Raw genomic sequence first — 24,860 nt, 5'->3', positions numbered from 1 at the left:
GGAAAGTCCCAGGCTTTATCTCTGGCCTCTCCTGTTTTAATAGGACTTTTGGTTGAAGTGCTTGGAAAGACCTTTGCTTGATACCTTGGAGATCCACTGTCAAGTCAGACTAGAGAACAAGGTGTTGGAATGAGCCAGGCTTGCTATAATTTGAGGTGACTTTGGATGTTTAGTCTGTACAGTTGCTCCAAGTAGAGGGTGGAAGGGGCTGGCCTGCTGCCTTTTACGGGGACATTTCTGAGTGCCTGATTGTGTCAAATCAGTAGGCACAGGAAGCTCCCACTGGGTCATGACCTCTGCATTATGTCACATGATTGAGTTTGGTCCACATGGATAGGCTTGGAGCAGGAAGCCCTTTGTAGCCATGCTCTCACCATGAGAGAAGGTCTTTGGACCAACCGCTGTTCTCAGCCACATGTCCCCATCTTATTAATAATTAAACATCTGGCTTCTGCCTCTGGGGTTTCCACATTTATCAATAAAACCAAGCTCCCCATGAGCCAAACCTCATTAATGCTCGGTGGAAGCTAGGTTTGGTATAACAGCTGATGCAGATCCTGTGGGAATATCTGAACAGCTGCCATGATCAACAGCTCTGAAGCGCAAGTCTTTGAGGAGGAGATCTTTGGAACTTGCAGGTGCCTTTCAGAACGTAATTTCCCTCCATCAGATGCCCTGAAATCAAGCCCAGTCCTTTGTGAATTGTTGTGGTGGAAGGACACAGTTAAAGGAAGTTCTCCTGCACAAGGCCCACTGAAATAAATAGGGGCTTCCCATTCATTTCAATGGTGCTTGTGTATGAGAACATCCAGGCGAATGGCAAGGAAACTTGCCTTCTGTGCAGCAGAGGCTGGTCTACTAGGGCAGCTTTTGTCTGTCCTCAGCCAGACCCTACTTGCCTGCTTTCTTACATAAAAACCAGCCCAGGAGATGGCAGTGCCTGTCAGTTTCCTCCCCTTAGTCCCAGTGTTGCCCTTGTAGAACTTGGCAGGAGGAGGATGGGGGACAAAACTAGAATTAGTTGGCTCTGCCGACACCTGCTGTTGGGGTCCCCACTTCCCACCCTGCCCGTCCCAATAGTGGTAAAGGTAAAGGTAAAGGTAAAGGGACCCCTGACCATTAGGTCCAGTCTTGGCCGGCTCTGGGGTTGCAGCGCTCATCTCGCTTTATTGGCCGAGGGAGCCAGCGTACAACTTCCGGGTCATGTGGCCAGCATGACTAAGCCGCTTCTGGTGAACCAGAGCAGCGCATGGAAACACTGTTTACCTTCCCGCCGGAGCAGTACCTATTTATCTACTTGCACTTTGACGTGCTTTCGAACTGCTAGGTTGGCAGGAGCAGGGACTGAGCAACGGGAGTTCACCCCGTCACGGGGATTCAAACCGCGGTGGTACCAGCCACCAAAGCTTCTGTGTGTGATCACATTTTTGAAAAAGGAACAATCACTTGATAATTAGTTCTCGCCATCAAGTGGCAAGTTGCGCAGGGCTTGCTCCACGTCTAAGACAGCAGTTTGGCTCACCTTTTCTGAACCTGGAAAAAGAGCTGTGAGTGAAGCTCAAAAAGCTCATCCACCCCCAGATGCTATTGCCTGATAAGAGCTATTGCCTGATCTGCTGCTTCTCCTGTTTCGTGATTTAAACAGGGCATTGAAGGGATTAAGTCCTGTGTGCACCTCCCCCTCCACGTTGCTATCAATATTATTCAGAAGGATTATCTCTCTCTTTGTAGTGTAGAGGGTTGGTTTACTTCTCCCCACTCTCCCCTTCCCCCATGCTTCTGATGTAGGACACGGGCAACCTTCCCAGCATCCTCTCAACCCTGATAATGTCAGTTTGTGGATTGTATCACTTATGGGAAAATAGAACATGTTAAAATGGGAAACCAGATTTGTTAAGAACATGAGACCTCTTAGAAGACACCCGTCACCCCTTAACATAGATTATTCATTACTTATGCATTTGTTTTAAACATGTATAAACTACTTAATGTTTCAAAAATCTGTAAGTCGTGTACAGTCTAAAAACAAACAATATCAGTAAAACAATGCTAATAAAACCCCAATGTAAAAACATATGAAAACAAGTAAAACACGAATTCAGGGGAGCCAGCAACAGGGTCCGATCTTATGCGTCAAGGAAAGCCTGTATAGAAAGATAAATCTTTGCATAATGTCTGAACGTTTCACATGTGGTCGAGGGAATGGCATTCTATAATACAGGGACAACAACAGACCATGTATGTTTTCAGTTTACCCTGTGATATTCTGTAGGCTGTGGTGCCACGTGTAGAACGTGATCTTACAGTTCTCTACAGGCACAGGTGGTCTTTCAGGAACCTGATCCCAAGTTGTTCAGGGCTTTATATGTCAACATGTTGAGCATGGCCTTCTGCACTCATTAGTACAGCCTTCCATATACAGGGGTTTTGAACCACAGGTCCCATCAGTCTAGCCCGTGGGTAGGCAAACTAAGGCCTGGGGGCCGGATTTGGCCCAATCGCCTTCTAAATCCAGCCCATGGACAGTCTGGGAATCAGCGTGTTTTTATATGAGTAGAATGTGTCCTTTTACTTAAAATGCATCTCTGAATTATTTGTGGGGCATAGGAATTCGTCGCCCCCCCCCCAAAATAGTCCAGCCCCCCACAAGGTCTGAGGGACAGTGGACTGGCCCCCTGCTGAAAAAGTTTGCTGACCCGTGGGACTCTAGCCCATCACTAGGAAAGCACTAGATTGGGGAGGGCAGCATTATACTAATACTTTTGATTTGGCTTCACTTCATATACCACCCCTCATCATGTTAAGTTATTGGATGCTACAGCAGAGGAACTTTGACATGCTATCATGTTCACAATATTGCATTTGGGGGCCATTTAAAGATATGCAACAGTAAACAAGCATTATGCAGTCTGTTTTTTGGAGAGGATTGGCATAGCAGCATCCATGTTGCGAACATTCTTTTCTGTATCCTGTAGGGTATTGAACTCATACATTGAACTCATACTTAGTACATGATAAAAAGTTGTCTGTAAATCTTTATCCAGTGTGCAACAATTATTTTACATATTTCTGAGGCAACGGTTGTTCTTATATTGAGGCTTAAATGTTTACCTTAAATGCTTTAAGAATAACAGTCTTAAAATTGTATTGCTTCTTATCAAAGCTACATATCGTTCCTTATTTCAAGACAAAATAAAAAAATTCAAAAATTCTTATTTCAAGGTCTCATAGAATATCATGCTACTCTTCGTGGGCTATAATGCAGAATCTTGACCTGTTTGAGTTATTGTAATCTGTCTTGGTGACAGATCTGCATATTGTTCCTTTCCTTTGTATACACTGCATAGTTTAGAATCCAGAAGTGGAGAGCTCTGGTTTTCATTCTTTATTATTAAATAAAAAGTTTCAAATCCTTAGGGTGGCAAAATAATTGCTTTAACTTGCCAGCTGCTTCTGCTAAAAGATGCAGAAGTGGTGTATGGCTGAAACATGGAGTTTCCCTACTGCAGCTTGCTTTTGCTCCTTTCTTTTTTATTATTTTGACAAAGTAATAATCATAAATAAATAAGAATAAAAATGTGCACCCCTCCACTGAGACCATTCCATTGTAACTATCCAACCTCCCAAAATTTCAACACCTCTTGCGATGGTTTGACCCCTTTCCATTTTAACAGTACAAATTCTACAAACACCTTCCGTATCTCCTCAAAATCATTTCTCCTGTCTTACCTTAATGGCATATGGTAATTTATCATTCATAGCTATATCCCAAACCTCTTTATACCATTCTTCCATTTTATGTTCTGCTTGCCCCTTCCACTTCCTAGCTCTCATACAGTAATTCGTGCAGCTATCAATAAATTTGTGGGCAAGTCCTGCATAGCCGGCGAACCTTCTCTCTCTCCTTTCTCATATCCTCATGTCCTCGTGTTGTTGTCTGTCCCTTTTATTTTTATGTGCTTCTTCCCTTACCCAATTCTCATGTTTGGTCTTATTATTCTTCCAAAAAGTGCTAACCCAAATTTATAAGAAAAATTTGATTGTGGTCTTGAACTCGAAGTGGTGATCATGAGGACTTGAACTTGAAGAACAAGGAAGCAGGATGCTACACCAGGTCTCCACACTGCCAGTGATTCTGAATAGTCATTGGATCCAGATGTCCCTGCTCCGCTACTTGAGGTCCCCACACCAGTTGCCTGGATTCCTGGCCAGCTTTCGGGTCTACCCACCCCATCTCCCAGGGTTACAGGAACAGAGGAGACAGCAATCCAGGCAGGAACTTCCCAGGCAGGAACTTCAGAGTCTCCAACAAAGTGCCCACCTAGCTACCTATGAGGCTTCTCAGGAGGAGAGGAAATGCATGGAAACTCCCACCTGGAGAGGGGCTGGCTGAGAGCCAGGAAGAGATAGAGCCTCCAGCTCCTATATAAGATCCCAGTCGGAGCTGCTTCATTCCTGAAACAACAGCTTTCATTCCCAGCTCCAACCTTCCTCACCTGGAGAAATGGTGCAAGTTAAGCCAGTGTGTTGAAAGTGGCTTATAATTTGGGCTCTTCTGTGTGTGCCTGTCACAGGACATTTTCATGTTTTAGGAAGTAATAATATGTTATTTGTACACCAACTTTAATTACAGTTACCTGTAACTTCTAACATGGGCTGTAATCCTGTGTACAGTTATTTAGGAGTGAGTCCTATTGAAGTCAGTGAAACTTAACTTACAAGTAATACTGCATAGGATCGGACTGAAAGGCAGCAATATGCTCCGTTTTAAGTGTGTCATTTCAGGAATTTATTAACAAATAATTTAAATAGTACTGGGATGGGATTGTCTCAGGGCTGTTCTTGCATAACTCTGCATATGGTTTTGTTAAAGCAGTGCTGAGAATTCCCATTGTTTTCTTCACCTAAAAGGAAGGGGGTGAAGTCTTTTGCTGAGCAGTGTGGTTTGTTCCAGAAAAGCATTTAACTTCACTGATAGCTTAAAAAGGTACCATTGTTCCCACTTTAGTTGGATGAATATCTCATAATAGCTCTAATCCTGGCCATCACTGTGCCTTGCCTCCTCCATTCCTAGAGCCTCTGTTAACTGGAAAACAAACAAATGCCAAAACAAAAACTTGATTTTGCACAAATCTTGCTTATTTCTTTTTTTAAAAGAGTAAGGAGATAAGAAGGGTGGGAGAACAGGGCTGTGACTGACTCAAGGCACTTAGCATACTCACAGACATATAGCCAACCCTCACCCCTTTTGAAGTCCAAGTTACATTTTTTGGTGCGTAACAAATATAGAGTTCTATTTTTAAAAATCCAAGAGAAGGAAGTGTGTACCACGGGACAAAGATGAAGCAATCCTGTACACGTTTACTTGGAATTAAGTCCATATCCTGTTAGTTTTACTCTCAGGTACATGTGCCTAGGAATGCAGCCTAAATTATTCCAGCAACTTGAAAGGAAATGCTACGAGGATGTGGACACACTTAATTTGTTTATTGCTCCCCCTGGGCTGTAATGATCGATTTGCATAGCCAAGCCATAGAGCATGTTTTCAAACCACATTTTAGCAATGAACTGCCCTGTGTGGTTATATACACAATGTACCCTAACACTGAAGAGATGGCAAATAAATTGGGCATAGCCTGTTACAGCCGCACTGGCGCTGACTTTCAGCTTTCCTGCGCAAAGTTTTAAAGTTGGAAGTTCCATTTTAGATTTTCTTCTCTTTCAACTACGTTCCCGTCTTAGCCGAACCAGATTTGCTCCCCCCAGTCCTTCGGAGCAGAGCTCTGTATCAGATGGAGGGGCCAGCCTCTGGAAATAGGTTTCAGATGTTTTCCCTGACCAGTTCCTCAGCCTGCATCTGTTAAGCCGAGGCGTTTCTATAGGAACAGAGTGGTGTGACATCTCTCCTGCTGCTCCCCCAGTGGCTCCCTCCGAGCATGCCCAGTACAAGTCTTGACTTTGGCTCAAGTATCCTGTTTGCACTAACGGGCTGCACATATGGGACTATGAACGAGGTCCCCCATGAGCTGCAAGTCTTTGTCTTTAGGAGGAGGAGGGGGAGAAGGAGGAGGGGGTCGTGCCCCAGGCTGGAGGATTTGTTCTGCATGCTCCGAGAACTCGGCCCTTTGGGTGGGCTTCTGAAGAATGCTTGCCTGCTTGGCACGCGGAAATTTATTGGATATCCTGCACGAGGGCTTCACAGAGGTAAATAAAACTTATCTGTCTTCCGTACCTTGTCTTCTGCAAAGCCAAAGGACCCTGAATGCAACTGAAATGGGAAAGATCTTGACCTCCAAACGTGAGGACTTGAAGCACCCAGCAGCCTCGCTGGTACTTTGCGGAGCATCGTTAAGTTTTGGAGAGTTTGTGTAAGCGATTCCTAGCTAGTTGTTTATGCACCAAGTTGCAGCAGCAACCTTTGCTGACTGACTCAGCAGCAAAGTGCGGAAACGTTAGGATGAAGAATTGGCAGGTTTTTGCTGGCTGTGTGTGTGCTTGAAATGCTGTAAAGTCTGTTTTTATGAGCATGCAGATTCCTGGAGTAGGGACTTAACATGCTGGTTGCTCCCCCCGCCCCCTTTCCCCGTCCATCTTGATTCTAAACAGTTGGGGACATGGAAATCGGCACATATGGGGCGGGGGGTGGTGGGGCTAATTTGAGCAATTATTCTGAAGTTGAAGGAAAGCATGTTAAATAAACACTTAAGTTGTGGGATGAAATACCTGGCTGATACCACTTAGGGGGGAGGGCAGCATCTTCTAGTCCATGCAAGCAGTTGGTGCAAAGCCAGTTCAGTTTGATCTGTTTGCCTTTATCAAGGAATGCCATCAGTGGCGGTGCAGCCAAGTCAAGGGTTTCCTGGCTAAGTCAGCTGAGAAGACAGGAGACCAACGTGAGACTTACGTTCAGTGATCAGGATTATGGTGGTTTTCCCCCTCACCTGACAGAACTTACGTTGTGTTCCAGACTTAACCTTGTGTCTTGATTTGGCTGCTTGTAACGCTTCTTTTGGCGGTTGCAGGCCCTAGCTCCTCTGAGATGTTTCATTCCCTCTTTCCTATTTACAAACTCCTATCTCACAGTGCATCCAGATAAATGAGTCTGCTCAGGGGGAACTTCAGACTTTTAAATACAGTATAGAAAATGAGCACTTCTCTCTCTCTCTCTCTAGTTTTCATTCACTGCTGTTCCCTCCTTTCATTTGAATATCCTGCTGTCATTTATGAGTTTTAGGTTTATTCAACATATACATCGCTTTCTACTAAAAAAAAAAAAGTCCCCAAGTGCTCTGTAACGAAAGTAAAAAATGCAGTTACCGTTCTGTTTTTTATTGGCAGGCTATAAATGTTGTTGAACTACAGCTCCCATCATCCCATTGGCTATGCTTGCTGGGGCTGATGGGTGTTATAGTTTAGCAACATCGGGAAGGCCTCAGGTTCACCACCCCTGGCTTAGTCTCCCCTCCTCTCTATTCTCTAATGGGAGTGGGGTGGCAGGTAGAAGCAGAGGAATCCTGAAGGATATTTCTGTGACCAGGATCTGATATTTTTTCTCATTTTTAAAGCAAGCAGTGAAATAAACGTGAAAGCAATCTGAAATAAACGCTCATAGGATTAGGCCATGGGTGAACAGCTGTTTACATCCTGGTCTGAGCATTTCCCCAGGAATAAAATATCATAGTTTTGAGGATCAGGAAAGCAGAGGTTCCCCCACAGACTCGTGGATTTTTTGTTGGTGTATTATGCAATGTGTTACTGACACAATAATAGTGCATTAGTTGCTGGACCGCCCACACATCATTCTGCTTTATTAATTTCTCTGCAGTGCTTCCCTAGTGTTACCACATTACATCCATCTGGAAGGGCATTCTTGCACAATAGGACAACTAAAGTAGGCACCCAAAAATCTCTGGAACCTTTTTTTGGGCCAAGGTGTGTGTGTTAAATTTCATTTTATAATGCCTTCTTGGAACATTTGTAATATGTAAAGTTAGAGGATTTTAGCAGTAAACTACAAGATGTGCACCACTAAAAAGCAAAGCAGTATAAAACTTTAGAGGGTATTAACAATGTTGAAAGCAGGATTGCTTATCCCCACCTCAATACCACCATGAGCACAAATCATTCCAAAAGCACATTGAAAAAGACTCTTGGATCCTCTGCAACAAATCTGTCTTGAACTTCCCAGCAAGGTCAGTTTGGGATTTAACCTCCTGGTGTGCCGGCTGGGTGCCATTTTGGCTTTCAGATCCCTTGACTCCCAACTGACTTTGGGAAACTGCCAAATAGGGTAACAAGATCATACTATTCTCAGTTCTTACATTTGAAATGAACCATGCAGGAATCTCAATTAGGCTGGGTCTCAGAGCTTTGAGAAGCAGATCTTTCCTCGCTTTTTCATTGTGATAAGTTCAAATGAGGGGTGAGATGGGGAATAGGCATCAGAGGGTATGCAATGTCATAGCATCTGTGCTGTCTCCCTATAGATTTCTGAGCATATTTCATTGTACTGATCTTGACCTACACAGTCCTAAATGTCATGAGCTTCACAAGACTACTTCCATTCCTATATGCCATCACAGTGTCTTAAATCAACCAAGAGTATACTATTGAACACATACAGAGGTATTATTGTTGGCTGTTCACTAGCTGTGGCATTTCTTGCTTTTGTTAGCCATAGCTAGATCATTGCATCATATATGTAGTAGGGAATGCAGGGCCTGGGGCAAATTGTTAAAAATGTTTTAAGAAAGTAGAAATGTGAACAGTGCTAATAAACGTAAGTACAGCTGAAAAGTTATTGGACTAAGTAGAAATGAGTTAAGCCTGGACTTGTGGACAAGATTTTGGAGTTGCTTGCACATATAAGTTTTTCCTAATGAGGCAAACAGCCATTTTCATCTAGGAAAACTGATGAGAAAGGGTTAACCACTCCCTCCAGTGCCACAATTCCTCCTGTGGCTGCTGTTCGCTAAAATTTATAGTGACTGCAAATCCGATCATGGATTTCCATTATCTTGTCTAGCTTGGCTTTTAGGCTTGAGAATTTCTCAGCTGCCCCTCATAAATATCCACAGCACTTTAGCCAAAGATCAGGAAATTGCAACTGAGGTTCAGCCACCTTTTCTTGCAAAAGGCAGGGCCACCTTTATTTGGGCAGCTTCAAGCTAAAAGGGACTCACTATAATAGGTTGCTACCATCATGAGAAGAGAAGACACCCTGGAAAAGACCCTGATCTTGGGAAAGATTGAGGGCACAAGGAGAAGGGGACAACAGAGGACAAGATGGTTGGACAGTGTTCTCGAAGCTACGAACATGAGTTTGACCAAGCTGCGGGAGGCAGTGAAAGACAGGTGTGCCCGGTGTGCTCTGGTCCATGGGGTCACGAACAGTTGGACACAACTAAACGACTAAACAACAACAACAACAGCCATCATCCTTAAATTGCATCTTCAGCTTCTGAGGCATAAGAAGTAAATCTGTTTTGCTCTCGGTCTCATGCTTGCAGCTAGAAAGGGAAGCAAGGATGTTTGATTTGTAATCTTGTGCTTTGATCCACTAACCACAGCCCTTCCGCTCTACTGTCTTAAGGAGGTTTATTCATGAACTCACCAGACTTCGGAGCAGTTGCAGTCTCAGCTATGTGTGACCGCCACCCCACCCCCAGCTGGCCAGGTGATGTTGTCTGACGCTTGTTGGACTAGAGGACTTTTCAGGACATGATTACAGCAGGAGTGAGAAAGTGGTTCAGCACTAGTAGCTGCTTAAAAAAATGCTGCAGCTAATGGCATATTTTACTTGCATGCAGCTAATACATTTTGAATGCAGTTTTTGCAAGTGTGACAAGTGTCTCACAGAAATTAATGGACCTGTTGCATGAAGCCTGGAACAGAATGGTAATTGTGCCCCCACCAGCCCTGATATGAAGCATGGGAGTCACAAACCTTGCATAACCTTGCTGGTTGGTCCTAGATACAGTGCAGAAAAATAGAATGGGTTCGGCTTAAAAAACAAAACAGAAATACGTCCATTCCTTTATATAGTCACACAACCCCAAAAACTAACTGCTTAGAAAAAGAATAACAAATTGCAAAGAAAACACATTCTGGTCTCTGCCAGTGGGCCAGGGGACCAAGGTACATGAGAAGGAGGGTGCTCCTCTGCCCCCTAGGAAGAAGATTGTGGTGGGGACTTACCTTCTAACAGAGCTTAGAACATTTTAGACACTTTGTAAGTGTTAATATTCATGAAGATGAATTTAAAAGTTCTTACATGCAAATATAGGGGGGGGGGGTTGCGCGCGCACACACATGAACATTTGGCTCTCAAAGAATCTCCCTACTGCTTTTACAGTAATACACTCCTTGTTTCAAGATCACAACACTGCTTCTGTGGTTGGCATTTTGGGATCTGGATTTGTCAGGTGGTTTTGTTTCTGCAGGTCTCTCCTGCCTCCTTTTTGCTGCCTGTGAGTACTCACACAGCCCAATGAACTCAGGGAATGAGTGTGACCCAGAAAGAGGGCCTTACAGCCTTCATGGGTACAGGGCCAGTTCTGCACCAATCAAAACCTGTTTTTGCAGGGGTTCCATTGTGCATTAACATTGCCACTTTTAATTTGAGGGAAAAGTATATAATCAGCAGAGCAGTTGGTAGTACCGAAAAGCAATGAAACAATAAATAGCAATCATTCTCTCCATCAACTCTGTATAAGAAGATGGAGAAGAGAGCAGGAAGGCCCCTCTAGCTGGGAAGCCTCCTGGAATCTTCTCCAGTGATGTTTCCTCTTCTTATCTTTACCACTGCTGCTAAGCAGGGTGTGGAAATGTGCTGTTCCTACTTCCTTTCTCGTGCCCATGTTTTGTGGGCATAGTGGTTGGGAGGATTGGGCCCATAGTTGCTTATGGCGAATCTGGAAGCTGCTCGCTCTTCCTCTTTCTCTCTCTCTGGACAAAATTTCCACTCTGTGATTCCTTTCAGAAGATGAATGAGGAGGCGGAGGTCGCTGTTTGAGATTGCTATCTCAGTAGCATCATGGACCCAGTCGACTGCCATGGGGGTGAGCAAGAGAGTAGAGATAAGAACAACCACTGCTTTCTCTTCTTTGCATGCTTCCCCCGGAAGAGGCAGAGGCCAAAAGGGAGTGTGCTGCTGGGGTTGACAGGAGGATTCCTAGTGCTGTCTTTGTGTGTGTGTGTGGTCTTCCCTTCTGTACAAGGCAGGTCAAGGGAGAAGAAATTGCTGTTGACTTCTCTTCACTAGGAACAGCTGCTGATCAGATGCTTTTCCTTTAAAATAAGAGTGCCAGTGTTAAACGTACCCTTTTCAAAAAGGGATGCTTCATATGTCGTTTGACCCCTGGTCGCTAACATAATCCTTGAATCAGGGTTCAGGGGAGCATCCTTAGGCTAAATGAACCTTCAGTTCCTGGATAAGATACGGTTTGTCTCATTTAAATCAGAGTGGCTGCAGTTTAAAAGCTGGAAGGCCCCTTGAGGCGATTGCACAGCCCCTAGCCCTTCATTCATTAGTGAATTATGTTCTGCAGTTAGGCTGATTTCCCGCTATTTCTATTTCTCTCCACACTTTTCAGCACTCTAATAATTCAGCCTTCCAGCAGGATGGAGGCAAGATATTGCAGGGCTAGTATAAGTGGCAGGTTGCACGGTGAAGAAACTTAGCAGGAACTTGAGTGTGGTTCAGCATTTGTGGTTTTATTCAGAAATTACAACCCCAGAAACAAATCAAAGGCACTGTGAAGACACTTAATTGGGTGAACTGTGTTTTTTGTATAAGACAATCTTCCCCAATCTGGTGTGCTCCAGATGTTTTGTACTGCAACTCCTTTCAGCCTCAGTTGACACAGGCTAGGGCTGATGTGAGTTGTAGTTCAAAACACCAGGAGGGCACCAGGTTAGGGAAGGCTGCTGTGAGACTTGATTTTGATATCCGGGCTCAACAGAGGCTTTCCATAGTGTCAGTTGTCTCCAGATTCAATATTTTGCAGGAGGGATTCAAGCATATTCTGGAAATTTAGCTTTGTGCAATTAAAGTGGATTAAGGCAGTCTGCTGTCCTAGCACACCAAATCCACTTGGGGAAAAGAAAGACTTTTTTGCAGCTTGGAAAGTGATGGGAAAATGCATTGGAAAGATAAATGAATGCATTGTAGGATAAATGAATGATTAACAGGAAGAAAATAGTGACCATCTGGAAATACCCACTGATGATGCTACAGTTCCCTCACTCTGAAAGTGAGTTGCGTGGCTATTCCCTCCCCCCCCACAGGTGTAAAGAATAAAGACACAGGACACAAGAATTTAAGTTAATGGGCGAAAATGGCCACAACTTTATTGATTACAGGTAAGAGAGGTATTGGCTTTAGGCATTGGCCCCTAACCGACTATCCGGTCTAACCGGGAAGGGTTAAACACCAACAGGGGGAGCTACCTGAGATGCGTATCCCTAGGCGCTCCCCGAGGGGTTACCGCTCGGGGGCGCGCTTTAGGCCCTAGCCTCCGTAGGTTTCGGACGAGGCGTCGCCCCTCGGAGTCCTTTAACGAACTACCCTTCAATCATTGGGGGAGGTGATGGCGCTCCTCCCCCCCGACCTCATTTGCATGACAATACCCCGGCCAATGCCTACCGCTAAAACCGGGAAAGTTGTGACGAATTTGCTACGAGGTAGGCGAAAAACCAAGTGGCTCACGAACCAGCCAATTAGCCAAATGGGAAAAAATTCCTACCTGGCCCCAAACGGCAACCGGCCGAAGCCCATAGCAAGGTCGATGGCAGAACCTAAAGGGTGGGTGGGTGGGAATTCGAGCTCGCTGCCAGGGAGAAAAGGGGCGAGCCGGTGGCTGCCCCGACCTTATGTGGCCTCTAGGAGGCCCGCCCCTGCCGCCAGCCGATTGGCTGGCGCGCGGGGGTGTGACTGGGGAATCCCTGAATCGCGCGAGGCTGACCCCAGCCTCGCCGGAACGTGGGGGGTGACTGGGGAAACCCTGTAATCCCGCGAGGCTGACCTCAGCCCCGCGGGAGTGTGGGAGGGGTCGTGAGCCCGCAACTCCACCCCCTCCTGAGGATCGGTAGTGGCATTGTCAAGAGTGGGAAGACGACTGTATTATTAAGCTGCTGGTTCCATTTATCATGAGCATGACTTGGCCCTAAACGAAAAAAGAGGGGGGAGTAATTTTCTTTTCCGAAACACTGGATGATGTTGCATAGAGATATGTTTGAATGATGGCCCTTGATTTGTTTGATATGGCAGAACCAGCTGAGATTTCTGATAAAGAAGCACTTGCTCTAAGGAGGCAGGCATTGGAAATATTCTTTCTCCTTGCAAAGGTGAAGATAATCATCATCATAATGATCCTCCTACCTTTGAATAAAAGTGCTGGGAAAAATCACCGAGGCTTGTTGGGTTGAGAGGGGATGGTAGGATGTCATTTTGGAGGACAGGAAGGGCAACGGTGGTTGTTGCAGATTGATGGGGTTAGAAACTGTAGACCTGCCAGTGCGGAGAGACAGACAATATTTCCAGTGATCATTTGGGGCTCATGATCTGTATTCAGGAAAACATGACTCTAAGGACCAGTTGATGCATCCTTTGTTCCTTGGAATTTGCCTGGCCTTCTGAAGTGAATGAGGTGGATAACTTGCTGGGCTTCATGCAAAACCACAGTTCATATTGTTCTTTACGGATTCAAAGTGGTTAAACCCTGATTTTGACAGTCATACCTCCTTAGACTCGTCCCTGATTGCCTCTCCTTGGAAACAGCCTTAAAATCAGGAGGAAAATGTTGCCGCTATTTTTAAACTTACAGAACCTGTTGCTAGGCACTGCTGAGCTCAAGGTGGTCAGGCACAAGCACTGCAGGAAAAATGACTGAATGGGGAGAAAGTCTGAGATGGATTACCTTCTCAGACCTCTGGGTCTCAATGCAGCCTTTCTGACTGTTTTGGTCTTGTCAAAAATATAGGCAGGAACTGAAATTCAGACTTAGCACCTTGTCCAAGTCTCCAGGCTGCCCACTGTAGTGGTGACCAGCTTTGGGGAACAGATTCCTTTAATAAGTAGTCTGTGCTTTGTATTCTACCCATTTTAACTATATCCAACTGACCACATCTACTTGTGTCCAAGGGAGTTGACCTTTAGGGAATGAACCCTTCATTTTCTAGCACATCAGAAGAAAAAATAGAATCCTCCCCCCACCCCCCACTTCTGGTGATGCTTAGGTTATTCCAGATGGATGCTTGGAAATAATCACATCGACCAGTCTCTCTTCTCCATACCTCCAATCATGCTTTTGTAGAAATGTTCCCCACCCCACTTCATTGCTTTGAAAAACAACAAGAATGTAAACTGACCAAGCTCTGGCCAGGAGATTACTGAGATCATCTAATTAAGATAATGTCTAGGAGCTTAGAAATTATGCAAGGCCTTAGCCACATTATGTCCTGATGCAATTAATGCCTTGAGCTTCGTTCCTTGCTTCACTGTTTGGCCTGCAGAGCCTTGAGTGCTATGTGAACACTGAAACAATAACTACATACACCCTCCATGGGAAGGAACTATGGAGGAACAGAGGCAGTGGCTGATTCTGCTAGAAAGAGAAAAGAAAAATTATAACCATAATGTAAAATGTGCGCATTTAGTTAATTCATTCTTCAGTCATCATGCTTAAATAGAATTGAACTTTCTAGTTATAGAATTCACAGGGGTTGTTGACATAAAATTTGTCTTTCCTTGTTGGCATTTTCCTTTTGATCTGCACTATATCTGGCGAGGAATAAATGTTGATGGGTGTTGGGAAATGTGTCTTTCTCCTTAGGTTTCACCAGAAAAAAGCAATTCTTGCTTTAGGAGTGAAGTGTCCTCAAGGAATGTGTTCAGGTGCCAATACAGCCCAGAAATCCAGTTTATTCAAGAGGAATTGATAAATGGAAAAAAGAGCAATGTGCAGTCAAAATGAAAATAAAACACTAAACCAGAATATTGGTCTAACTAGTCCTACACAGCTGCGCAGCAAGCTGATCGGGTGCCTGGTGTGGGGCGCATGCCCTGCGCCCAGGGGTGGGGCAAACCAGGGCAGGACGCTCCGCGGGGCCTCAGAGGAGTCTGCCTGCCTCCTCCGACGTAGCTGCCCTGCAGCTCAGGGCAGGAGGCGGGCAGACAGTTTGGGGCAGCACGGAGCCTGTGGGCACCCAAGCCACTGCATCACTCCCAGGAGAGATGTGCAACTCGGGCAAGCTGCAGGCCCTGCGCTGAGTTCTGCCAGCCATTTTGTCACCCCCCTCAGTGGTGACACCTAGGACAGATCGCCCCCACTGCACCCCCTTCCTCCACCCCGGTCCTACATTTGGTGAAACTGACATAGTACAAAGTACTCTTATTGGCCAACTCTGGTCTTGATAATTTCTTTTGTTGGTTTCAGGATGCGGGATCAAGAGGGGACAAAGGAATACAGGGGGCATAATGATATTTATGGTCTCTTGTGTCCAGATAGCTTTTAGTGACAAGTTCCTTGGCACAATGAATTGCAGAACAGCCATGTACTGAACACCTTTGGGAAGCTGGAAAATGAAGCAGTGAGAATGTAAAATATTGTCAGATTTCTCCTGATTTTCCTACCATACAACAGCCTGTCCTCAGCTTGCGGATTGGAGGGGAGAGGTGACCTCTCTGTTGGAGGTGATGGATAACTTGTGTATCTTAAAGGGACAGGCAAGGACAAGATGGAATCATGCCTTATCATGCCCTTACCAGTTCTGCACACAGTTGCCCTCCCAGCCATAAAGCAGATGTGCTACTTTTGACTGAGCAACGTGACCAAGGACAAACAAACCCTAATTCACAACTGCCCTGGATGATCCAGCCTTTTTGTTTTTCTGCTTCTTTCATCAATATGGTGGTCTAGACCATCCATAAATGCCAGATTTGCATCTCATCATCATTCTTGCCACAGGAATCACAATACCTGCAATATACGGCTTTACATAAGTTTCTGAAAAGTGTTTTCTTAAATCAATTCATAAGAGAAAACGTGCATGCAAAAGTGGTAAGGGGGTCGGTCCAAAAATTCCTTAGAATCAAGTTGACTAGGAGAAGCCATGATTTTTATGTATTCTCATCAAAAAAAAATTTTTTTTTTAATTCTGCAGAGCTGCTAGGGGAAGCACCTGCCATTAGAAATATGAAATAAAACAGGCTTTATCCTTGCTGGCGAGACTTCTCTTTCCCCACCTATCTTAAGTTTGTGTCGTTATCAGTCCACTGGTGCTGCATCAGGATGAGTGCTGTGTATCAGTGCACTGGAGAATTGCTTCGGATAAATGATATTCGCACTTCTCCTCTTTAACTGTCAGGGCCTATTTAAAGTCATTCCTCCATCCCCCTACACTGGTGAATTCTCACTATTGTCTCTGTACACCTATTAAGCAGGAAAAAATAAAACGGCAGCAATGACCGCTCCCCACTTAAAACGGGGGGCGCCTTTTGCGTGGACGCGTGCAGCCCTGGATCTGGAGTGGCCCCATCAGCATAGGCTTTGCCTTCCCTCAGGTGGGATACCTGGAGGTCCCCGCCTACCCCAGCGAGTTGTCCAATCCCACCTGGGGGAAGTGTTGCCAGGGAAACCAGGCCAGGTAAGGGGAGGGATTACCTGCCCACACAATAGAGGGTGGATCTTAATTGTTAATCCTCACTTGGCTCCAGAGCTTCTCCCACCCTACCCACCCTCAGTTAATGTCTTCTTTTGCAGGTTAACTTTTCTTCATAGGTTTTGCAGGTTAACCTGTCTCCACAGGTATGCGGGCGCTGCTACGATAAGGTCGCTGTTAAAGGGCCGGAAAGGAATTTCCCTGCATTGGCAGGTTTCGCCTTTCCCGTAGCAAAACGTCACAACTTTGGCGGTATCAGGCCTTGGGCGGAATCCTTTAGTCCATCTTCCTCTTTGCGGCGGCGATACCAGGGTTCCCCGTTAAAGGGGTTTTTGAAGGGAGGCTTTGGCCGTACGCCGAAAGGTCGTCATTGCTCTCCCCTGCAGCGGCGTAACGGGGGCGGCTATCTCTGCTTGAACATATGTTCTCCAGAGCCGGCCCATCCCCCCCACACACACTGGATAACCCTGATGCTCCCTAGGTCCCCGGCTGGGGACTAGGGAGGGAGAACGCCCAATGCCTGAGCCTTGGTCTACCCACATTTGAAATTTAATAAAGTTGTGGCCAATTTAATCCCATAGCACATTGTCTAGAGTCGTTATTCCACATGACGGGGGGACCACTCGGGATCTGGGGACTCCGCCTGTCCACGCAAATCACAGCATGTGGTTCAAAACCTGCCTCTCTGTCTGTGTTAGATCATGTGAAAAACTAGTCCAGGCACACTCTAAGTCTGACCTGCTGTTTCAACTTGAGGGTTTAAAATAGCAACGATACAAGTGTAGTTGCGTTGTATAGGTGCCATAAATGGTTGCAGACCTTTTGCTGGCTGCAAGAATGGTCCGCTGTGATTCAGCAGCGGAAGGTGCAGCAGGAGATCACCAGTTCCTTTCTTTTAGAAACTTCTATGTTGACCTTAAAAGTATGTGAAGGACACACACATCCAACAGGTTTAATATGAGGAAGGAATACTGCCTGAGAGATTGTACCTGAACAGAGCAGCTACTTTCCCATCTGTGGAGCTAAGGTAAAGCAGGCACTCTTTTGGAACGCAAAGCCGTGTTAATATAAATAGGATTATGCCTAACCCCACGACAATCCCACCAATCGGTGCCTTGTATAGTAACTCCTGCACTGAGAATGATACAGGGAGAAATTTGGACTTTGCTTTGGGGGGTTAGCGCTTCTTTGCTCCAGTTTGGCCATTGGCCAAAGCTCAGAGTGATCCTAGGGCTATTAACAGTAGCAGATAATGAAGTAAATCTTTGAGGACTAAGGAGATGCCAGGTGAGGGAAAGTGGGGATTTTTTTTTTTTTTAAAGCACCTTTTGCCCTTACCTCTCCTGAATTATAACTGTGAGCGTTATACGATCAGAAAGTGACAAAAGGGGGCACCTTCAGGGAATTGTTAAATACTGTGCTGTTTGGAAATGTCTGAGCTGGAGCAGGGCTGCTTAACCATGTCACAAGAAGCAATGTAATGAGACCACAGGGAGTTTTGTGCTCCATCGGAAGGACACAGGTGGATGTGGTGAGCAGCTGGTGGGGAAAGTCTTTAAACAAGCCACAGGAAGATGCTGTCTGTGCTATGATCATGCAATGATATTTTTCTCAGTGACAGTCCAGTGCCATCCTTCTGCTTTTTCCATTGCTATTGTTATTGTTTAATATTTGTCTCATGCCAGGCTATGTGATGTGCAGGACAGAGCAGTGATGTCGTCCCCGACCAAAGGAGTTTATAATGTACAGTACATCAGTTAGATAGGATGATGGAGAGGTATGGGTCTGACAAGTAAATAGTGGAGGCAAGACTGATGAAAGTGGAGGTTTGTTCTGCGGTCTGGATACTTGTTTCTTAGAGAATAACCTTTGCAGTGGTCGATAAGGTCTTGTAGTCTGATGACAGGTGAAGGTGAAAGCAGAGTCTGCAAAAAAAGTGTTTGAACCCAGGACATCAGATTGCAGGATACAAAGTTTAATGTGTGACATAGTAAGGAAAGAGGCTTGAGGTTGAGCAGTTTGGGGTAGCAAAGACAAGTGTGTGTGTGTGTGTGTGTTGCTAAATTATTTCTGTCTTTCTATACAGCCCTTCATCAAAAATGAGTACACAGCAATTTACAACGAAATGAGGCCATGTAACACATAATGCATGATAAGCAGAAAACACTGAAAAAAATACTCATAAAATACATAAATAACAGATTGACAGAACCATAATCTAAAAATAACTTAACCCATTGGCCTTTAAAAGTCTTGACAGAAAAAGGTGAGCTTTTACCTGGCACCTAAATGGATTCCAAGTTTGAGCAAGACACATTTCTGTGGAGAGGGCATTTGGCAGACATGGAGCCACCACTGAAAAGGCTCTCCCACAGATTCCTGCATGCACTATGCGCCTCATTTAATGCAGAGACCACCAGGAGAGCTTCACCTGTTCCCTCTGTGTAATTTTCATGATGATCATTCCACACCACACTGCAATTACATAGATTTTTGGGTTGGCGCTGCAGATTCTGTGTATTTTGGGGAGCTTTTAGGTTGTAATGTGTATGTGTTTTGGATGCCTCAACTTGGCATTGGCCTGCAGGAAATAGCTGGTGCAGCTAAGCACTGTAAAGAAGAAAAAGAACCCTAGAAGCTCTTCAGCAGGTAAAAGCATAATATAGGAAGCAATTCCTTGGTTCACTTGAAGTAGTTGGCAGTCAACAGCCTTAGAATATTGGCCTAAGGTGATTGCTGGGTCTTGATAACCAGCTGTGGAAGTAGGGGGAATTCATAAAAATAATGGTGGGTAAAGTTTTAGTCTTTAAAGATGGAAGCTAGTAATTAGTCCCGTGAAGTAATTTTCTCTAGAGAAAGAACAGGAGCTGAGTTTGGCTTCATTGCCTGCAGTTGTATCCAGACATCATTATAATGTTTCTGATCGTGGTTAATAACTGCAAATGGGTTTTATAGTTGTTCTCTCCCCCACCCTATTCTCAGTTTTCTCTGTATCCGTCCTTACAACCAGCCTGCTTCGTTTGCCGTCTAGCCTGATGAAGAATTCTGACGAAACCAAAACCGTGCATAATTTTCATGATATTTTGTTTGGACATTTATTTATAATTTTTATTTATGCTATTTGTTTTGCTGCTCCATAACAAAAAGTTTTCATATATTGCCTTTCACCTGAGACCTGGGGCACAAAGTCTGCCTCTTGAATGGCTTACTGTACAGGGAATTGATGGATTCTACGGGGGGTGGGGGGTGGGGTGGAACCGAAACTAAAATCAGTGGAAAACTTAAGGAGCCAAGTTATGGATTGGTTGCAATATCACCAGATATACGACATATTTAAATTACACAGAAAGAATGGATTTCTGGACCAAAGCTCAAAATTTGAAAAAGAACTCTTACAAAATAAGGATAAACTTCTGTCTAAAATGTATATATTTTTTATTAAAATGGGAAACAAAAGGCAAGCTTGTTCAAGCTCTGGGCAATAGATATAGGACACAATATAGATCTTAAACTATTGGAGAAACTTTGGAAATTGGGAAATAAATGTCCCATCTTCAGATGCTTTTTTAAAAAAAATTAAATTAGGGAGTCCCTGAGTAAACATATACAAAATACCAGCTTTCTATCTGTGGTAGATGTACCTTAACAACAAAGTTTGCCTCTTGAGCAGCTTGATGAAATCAAGCCAAGCCACAATTGGTTCTGGAATTCCCTCTTGTGCTTAGACCAAGCTTGGATTGGGAGCAATATGATTCCCTGAGATATGCAGAAGGACTTCTAGACTTGTGAAGTGCAAGGTGCATTTATTAACATGGTTGTTGTTGTTTTTTAACAAAGGTTCAACTATTCTTATTTTTTTTACCCTCGATTCAGACTCTGTATATAACACTTTCTGCTGTACTAACATAACGGTTCATTGAAGATGTGCAGTTCAGTTATGATGTAAGGAAGTGATCAAACCAAATGCTTTTCATTTTGACAGTTCAGAATTTTCATGGTTGTCCAGTGCCTCATGGTTTTCTCATTTCTGTGCATTTAATGCCACTCTGCCACTATTTAGCCATTAAATTTTAATGCTTTTTCATTTCTGTTGCCTGTTCATCTCAGCTGCCAGGAATGACAGGCTGCTGGGGATTTTTCATTTCGTAGGAAAATGAAATCTCTGTGGAATCTTGCAGGAAAGTCGTAAGTGCGGAGAGAGTTCTAGACACATAATACGCCTGAAACTGCTGCAGGAAAGTCTGATGCTCTGAAGGGGAAAGATTATCGAAATTGTTAATTAAATGAGAGTCTGCAGCAACTGCAACACCATTTGCTTCTCTTTTGGAGAGCAGCATCACTGTTTGATAGTAGCATGAACTCATCTCCCTTTGAAAGGGACTCTCAAGGCAGACAGTCGCAAAGGTTTTGAAGTGATTGGCTAAAAAATGAAATGTTAAAATTTCTGGGCCTAATCAAAGATAATGCAAGTCAGAGCTATTATGGAAGGGAGCTGCTCCTCCAGGCAACCTATTTATTTGAGCATCTATCCTGATTTGCTTGCCCAAAGCTTATGTGGTCGTTAGACATTGTCCAGTCTTTATTGAGCATTCACTCTGATCTGTTTGCAGGGAGGATATATGTCAATGAGCATTCATCATGTTTCGCTTGAAGTGTGTTCACACATCTTCCTGTTGATCATTTGTTCATCCCACACTTTTTAATGCATCCCCTCTTTATTTTTCTAACTGCAAAAAAACTCAATTTTTAGCAGATTTGTTGTACTAGGGGGGCAGAGCCCTTCAATTGTGCAAACCTAGCAATGACAAACCTAGAAAGCATCTTAAAAAGTAGAGACATCACCTTGCCAACAAAGGTCCGTATAGTAAAAGCTATGGTTTCCCCAGTAGTGATGTATGGAAGTGAGAGCTGGACCATAAAGAAGGCTGATCGCCGAAGAATTGATGCTTTTGAAGCTGAGATCGTGAAGCTGAGGCTCCAATACTTTGGCCACCTCATGAGAAGAGAAGACTCCCTGGAAAAGACCCTGATGTTGGGAAAGATGGAGGGCACAAGGAGAAGGGGACGACAGAGGACGAGATGGTTGGACAGTGTCCTAGAAGCTACCAGCATGAGTTTGACCAAACTGCGGGAGGCAGTGGAAGACAGGAGTGCCTGGCGTGCTCTGGTCCATGGGGTCACGAAGAGTCGGACACGACTAAACGACTAAACAACAACAACAAGATTTATGATAGCTGCCTGCACCTTATGATGCTGAGATCTTAGTGTTAATATGTCTGATAGGTCTACTATTGATGTAGTGCTTTTAAGTGGAGCTAATCTGTAACTTATACCCACTTTGCAAACAGATGCAGAAGAAGCTGGGTGAAGTGGAGAGCAAGAGATGGGAGGCTGGGAAGTTTGCAGTTTAAAATGCTTGTGTAGACACTTTTGGAAATAAATTGTTAATATTAAAAACTGAATTTCTTTCCCCACGCAAAGGGTACAACACAGATTAACACCCAAAAGTCCTGTTGAAATCCATGGGCCAAAAACATTAAGTGTTTTTCTTAAATGTATAACTGATTTCAGTAGATTGTGTAGTATGATCCTACACAAATGTTTTTTCCCCCCAGAAGTAGGTCATATTGAATTTCAGTGGAACTTTTTCTCTAGTAAAGTATGCTTGCAATTTCAATAGAATTAAATTCTGTTGGATTTCATTTTTTAAAAAAAATACATTTATTTTAAAGGTTTACCCACCTATTCAGCTGTTAGAGTTTCATCGCAACATGCACCATAACACACTTGTTCATTTTAAAAAACTCAATTTCCATGCATAATGATAATGCAACAGCTGGATAAAACGTATTTCTAAAACAAAATTCTAGAAAGCAGCCCCCGCACTTGTAATTAATCCAACTTTGGAGTGATAGGTAACTCATTGACAAAAGTCCGGTAGGAAAGGAATGGTTTAACGAATTTCTTGAATTCGCTTGATGCGCTTGATGCGCTTTCCTGCAGAACAGAGGGTGTTCTGCAGGGAAGGTGCCACCACAGACAAGGCCTTGTTCCAAACACAGATGAGTTAAACCTCCACTAGGAGTTCAAAGGTGGGTTTCCCCATATGGTGACCACACCACATTGTGGTGGCTCATAAAGGGGAAAATATCCCACACAATGCCTTGGGGCCAGGCTGCTTAGAGAGCTTTAACTGTTAAACCAACCCCCTTGAACAGAGCCAAGAAGCTGACTGGCAACTCTGAAGCTCCTTCAATATGTCTCCTCTGACCGACACCACAGGCTGATGCATGTAATCAAAGGTGCCCTCATCCCATTGCAGCACAGTTTTTCACTGTCCTGTCCTTCATGGTTTTACTCTGCTCGCTTCTGGATTTTCTGCACTGTGTTGCATTGTGGCAGCCCACTCCACCCTCCCAGTGTCCCTCTGTTTTTCTGCTGAGCAGGGGCATCCAACAGACATCAGTGGCTGAACACCTTTCTGAGCAAGGCAGACCAAAACCATGTCGTGTTACAGCTGGAGTTGGATTTTTCTTGTCAAGATGATTACAAGTGGTGCTGTGATCAGACTTTGTGGCGGATGGGCTGCGTAGAAGCATGTACTGTGACTGACGTTGCTGAGATGGCTTGAAACCTGCCACATCGGCAGAATAACAGGGAGCTTAACAGAAAGGAAGGCAATATACCGTAAAAGGAATAAACTGGATTATGTCGCCTCAATGGCACAGGCTCTTGTCTGCCCCTAGGGAGTTCCCACCACAATAGGATTGCTGCTTGCCGCTGTACTGTAGGATGGAAACTATATATTTTCATGTTAATTAAACTGGTAGACACAGGTGTGTGTATGTTTCCCCACGATATTTGTTACCTGTCAGTTAAGTAGAAAATCTCCAAATTGGTTAACAAAAAATCCTAAAGAATACACAAAAGCAAGTCAGATTTTTTAAATGCCCTACATTTAGGTAGCAGCCAAAGCGATTAGATGAGCAGAAGCCTGGGGGTGCAGGGAGGAAAAGGGCAATTGGGGCAATCCAAAAGTGCTCTGGGAGAGAGCCATCTTGGTCTGGATCCAAGAGCAAGGAAGGAAGGAGAGCAAGTCCAGAATCTTTAGGGAGAGAGTTCCACAGAAGGCCCTGTCTCATGATCTCGCTTGCTGCACAGCATGCTGCTGGGCATGTGAAGCAAAGTTTCTGAGGAAATCTCAACACACAGGTGGGTTCAAAGGAGAGTAGGAAGTCCTTAAATACACATTTCAGAACAAGACGCATTCTAGGACCAGTTGTACCTTGGTTCTCGAACGTCTTGTGACTTGCATGTTTTGGCTCCCCAACGCCGGTTTGCGAACGTTTTTGGAAGCCGCACATCCGACGCAGCTTCTGATTGGCTGTAGGAAGCTGCAGGAAGCTCCTGCAGCCAATCGGAAGACGTGCCTTGGTTTCCGAACGTTTTTGGAAGTCGAATGGACTTCTGGAACAGATTCTGTTCGAGAACCAAGGTACGACTGTACAGGCTTCCCAACCTTTCTTTCGTTGATATCCTATTTCACATTCTTTAGTTTGCTACATCTCCATTGATTAACTATTCTTTTCTCCTTCCATTCATGATCCTTTATTTTGTCTGCTGCTGATCACAGATTTATCCCTGCTTGTAGATTTATCTTAATACCACTCCGTTTTAAATACACTTCAGATTGTTCCCACTTGCTTGTTACTATCTTTCCATCTATATTTCTTACTTTGGCTGTCTTACTTCCTAGTTCGACATAATCTATTAGTTTAAGCAGCCATTGGTCCTTTGTTGGGATGGCCTTCTCTTTCCACATTTTTGCGTACGCTATTCTTGCGGCTGCTGTTGTGTATAGAAATAAGTTTTTAACTTTGTTTGGTATTTCCTGACCTACTATTGCTATCAGGAACGCTGCTGAGTTTTTTTGGGAAAGTGCACTTAAGCATCTTTTTTAATTCATCATATATCATTTCCCAGATTATTATTTTTTTCCGAATTTGCATTGCCACCACATGTGAATTAAAGATTTCTCTGTATCTGAACATTTCCAATGTAAATTTGATCCTCTTTTTTACTCTCCAAAATGTATAAAAGAGGTGACATCAATATTTATTCCATTATGGTGTCTGTTTATAGGGTTGGGGTTTTTTTTTGTAGAGCGTGACCTGAGGCAACAATGGACATGTGTGTAC

General features: G+C 44.2%; 1 protein-coding gene across 6 annotated transcripts in view; it reads left to right on the top strand.

Annotated features, from left to right (window-relative positions):
- The window catches only part of DIXDC1 (DIX domain containing 1), a 77,855-nt gene that overhangs the window by 9,376 nt on the left and 43,619 nt on the right, over window positions 1-24,860 (top strand). The window contains exon 1 of one of the 6 annotated variants that reach the window (XR_014151726.1): window positions 5,952-6,204. The exons of 3 other annotated variants lie outside the window; for them this stretch is intronic. Coding sequence is in view for 2 of the 3 variants with exons in the window: in XM_081843099.1 (XP_081699225.1) it covers window positions 6,145-6,204 (60 nt within the window). In the remaining variant the exon portion in view is untranslated. Of the gene's footprint in view, window positions 1-5,951; window positions 6,205-24,860 lie in introns of those variants that run through there. 2 more of the 6 variants (XM_081843099.1, XM_081843095.1) reach the window with 2 other exon arrangements.

The sequence above is a fragment of the Podarcis erhardii genome (genome assembly GCF_964252035.2).
Source record: "Podarcis erhardii genome assembly, chromosome: 16".
Taxonomy (NCBI): domain Eukaryota; kingdom Metazoa; phylum Chordata; class Lepidosauria; order Squamata; family Lacertidae; genus Podarcis; species Podarcis erhardii.
This window is presented reverse-complemented; position numbering and strand designations above follow the sequence as displayed.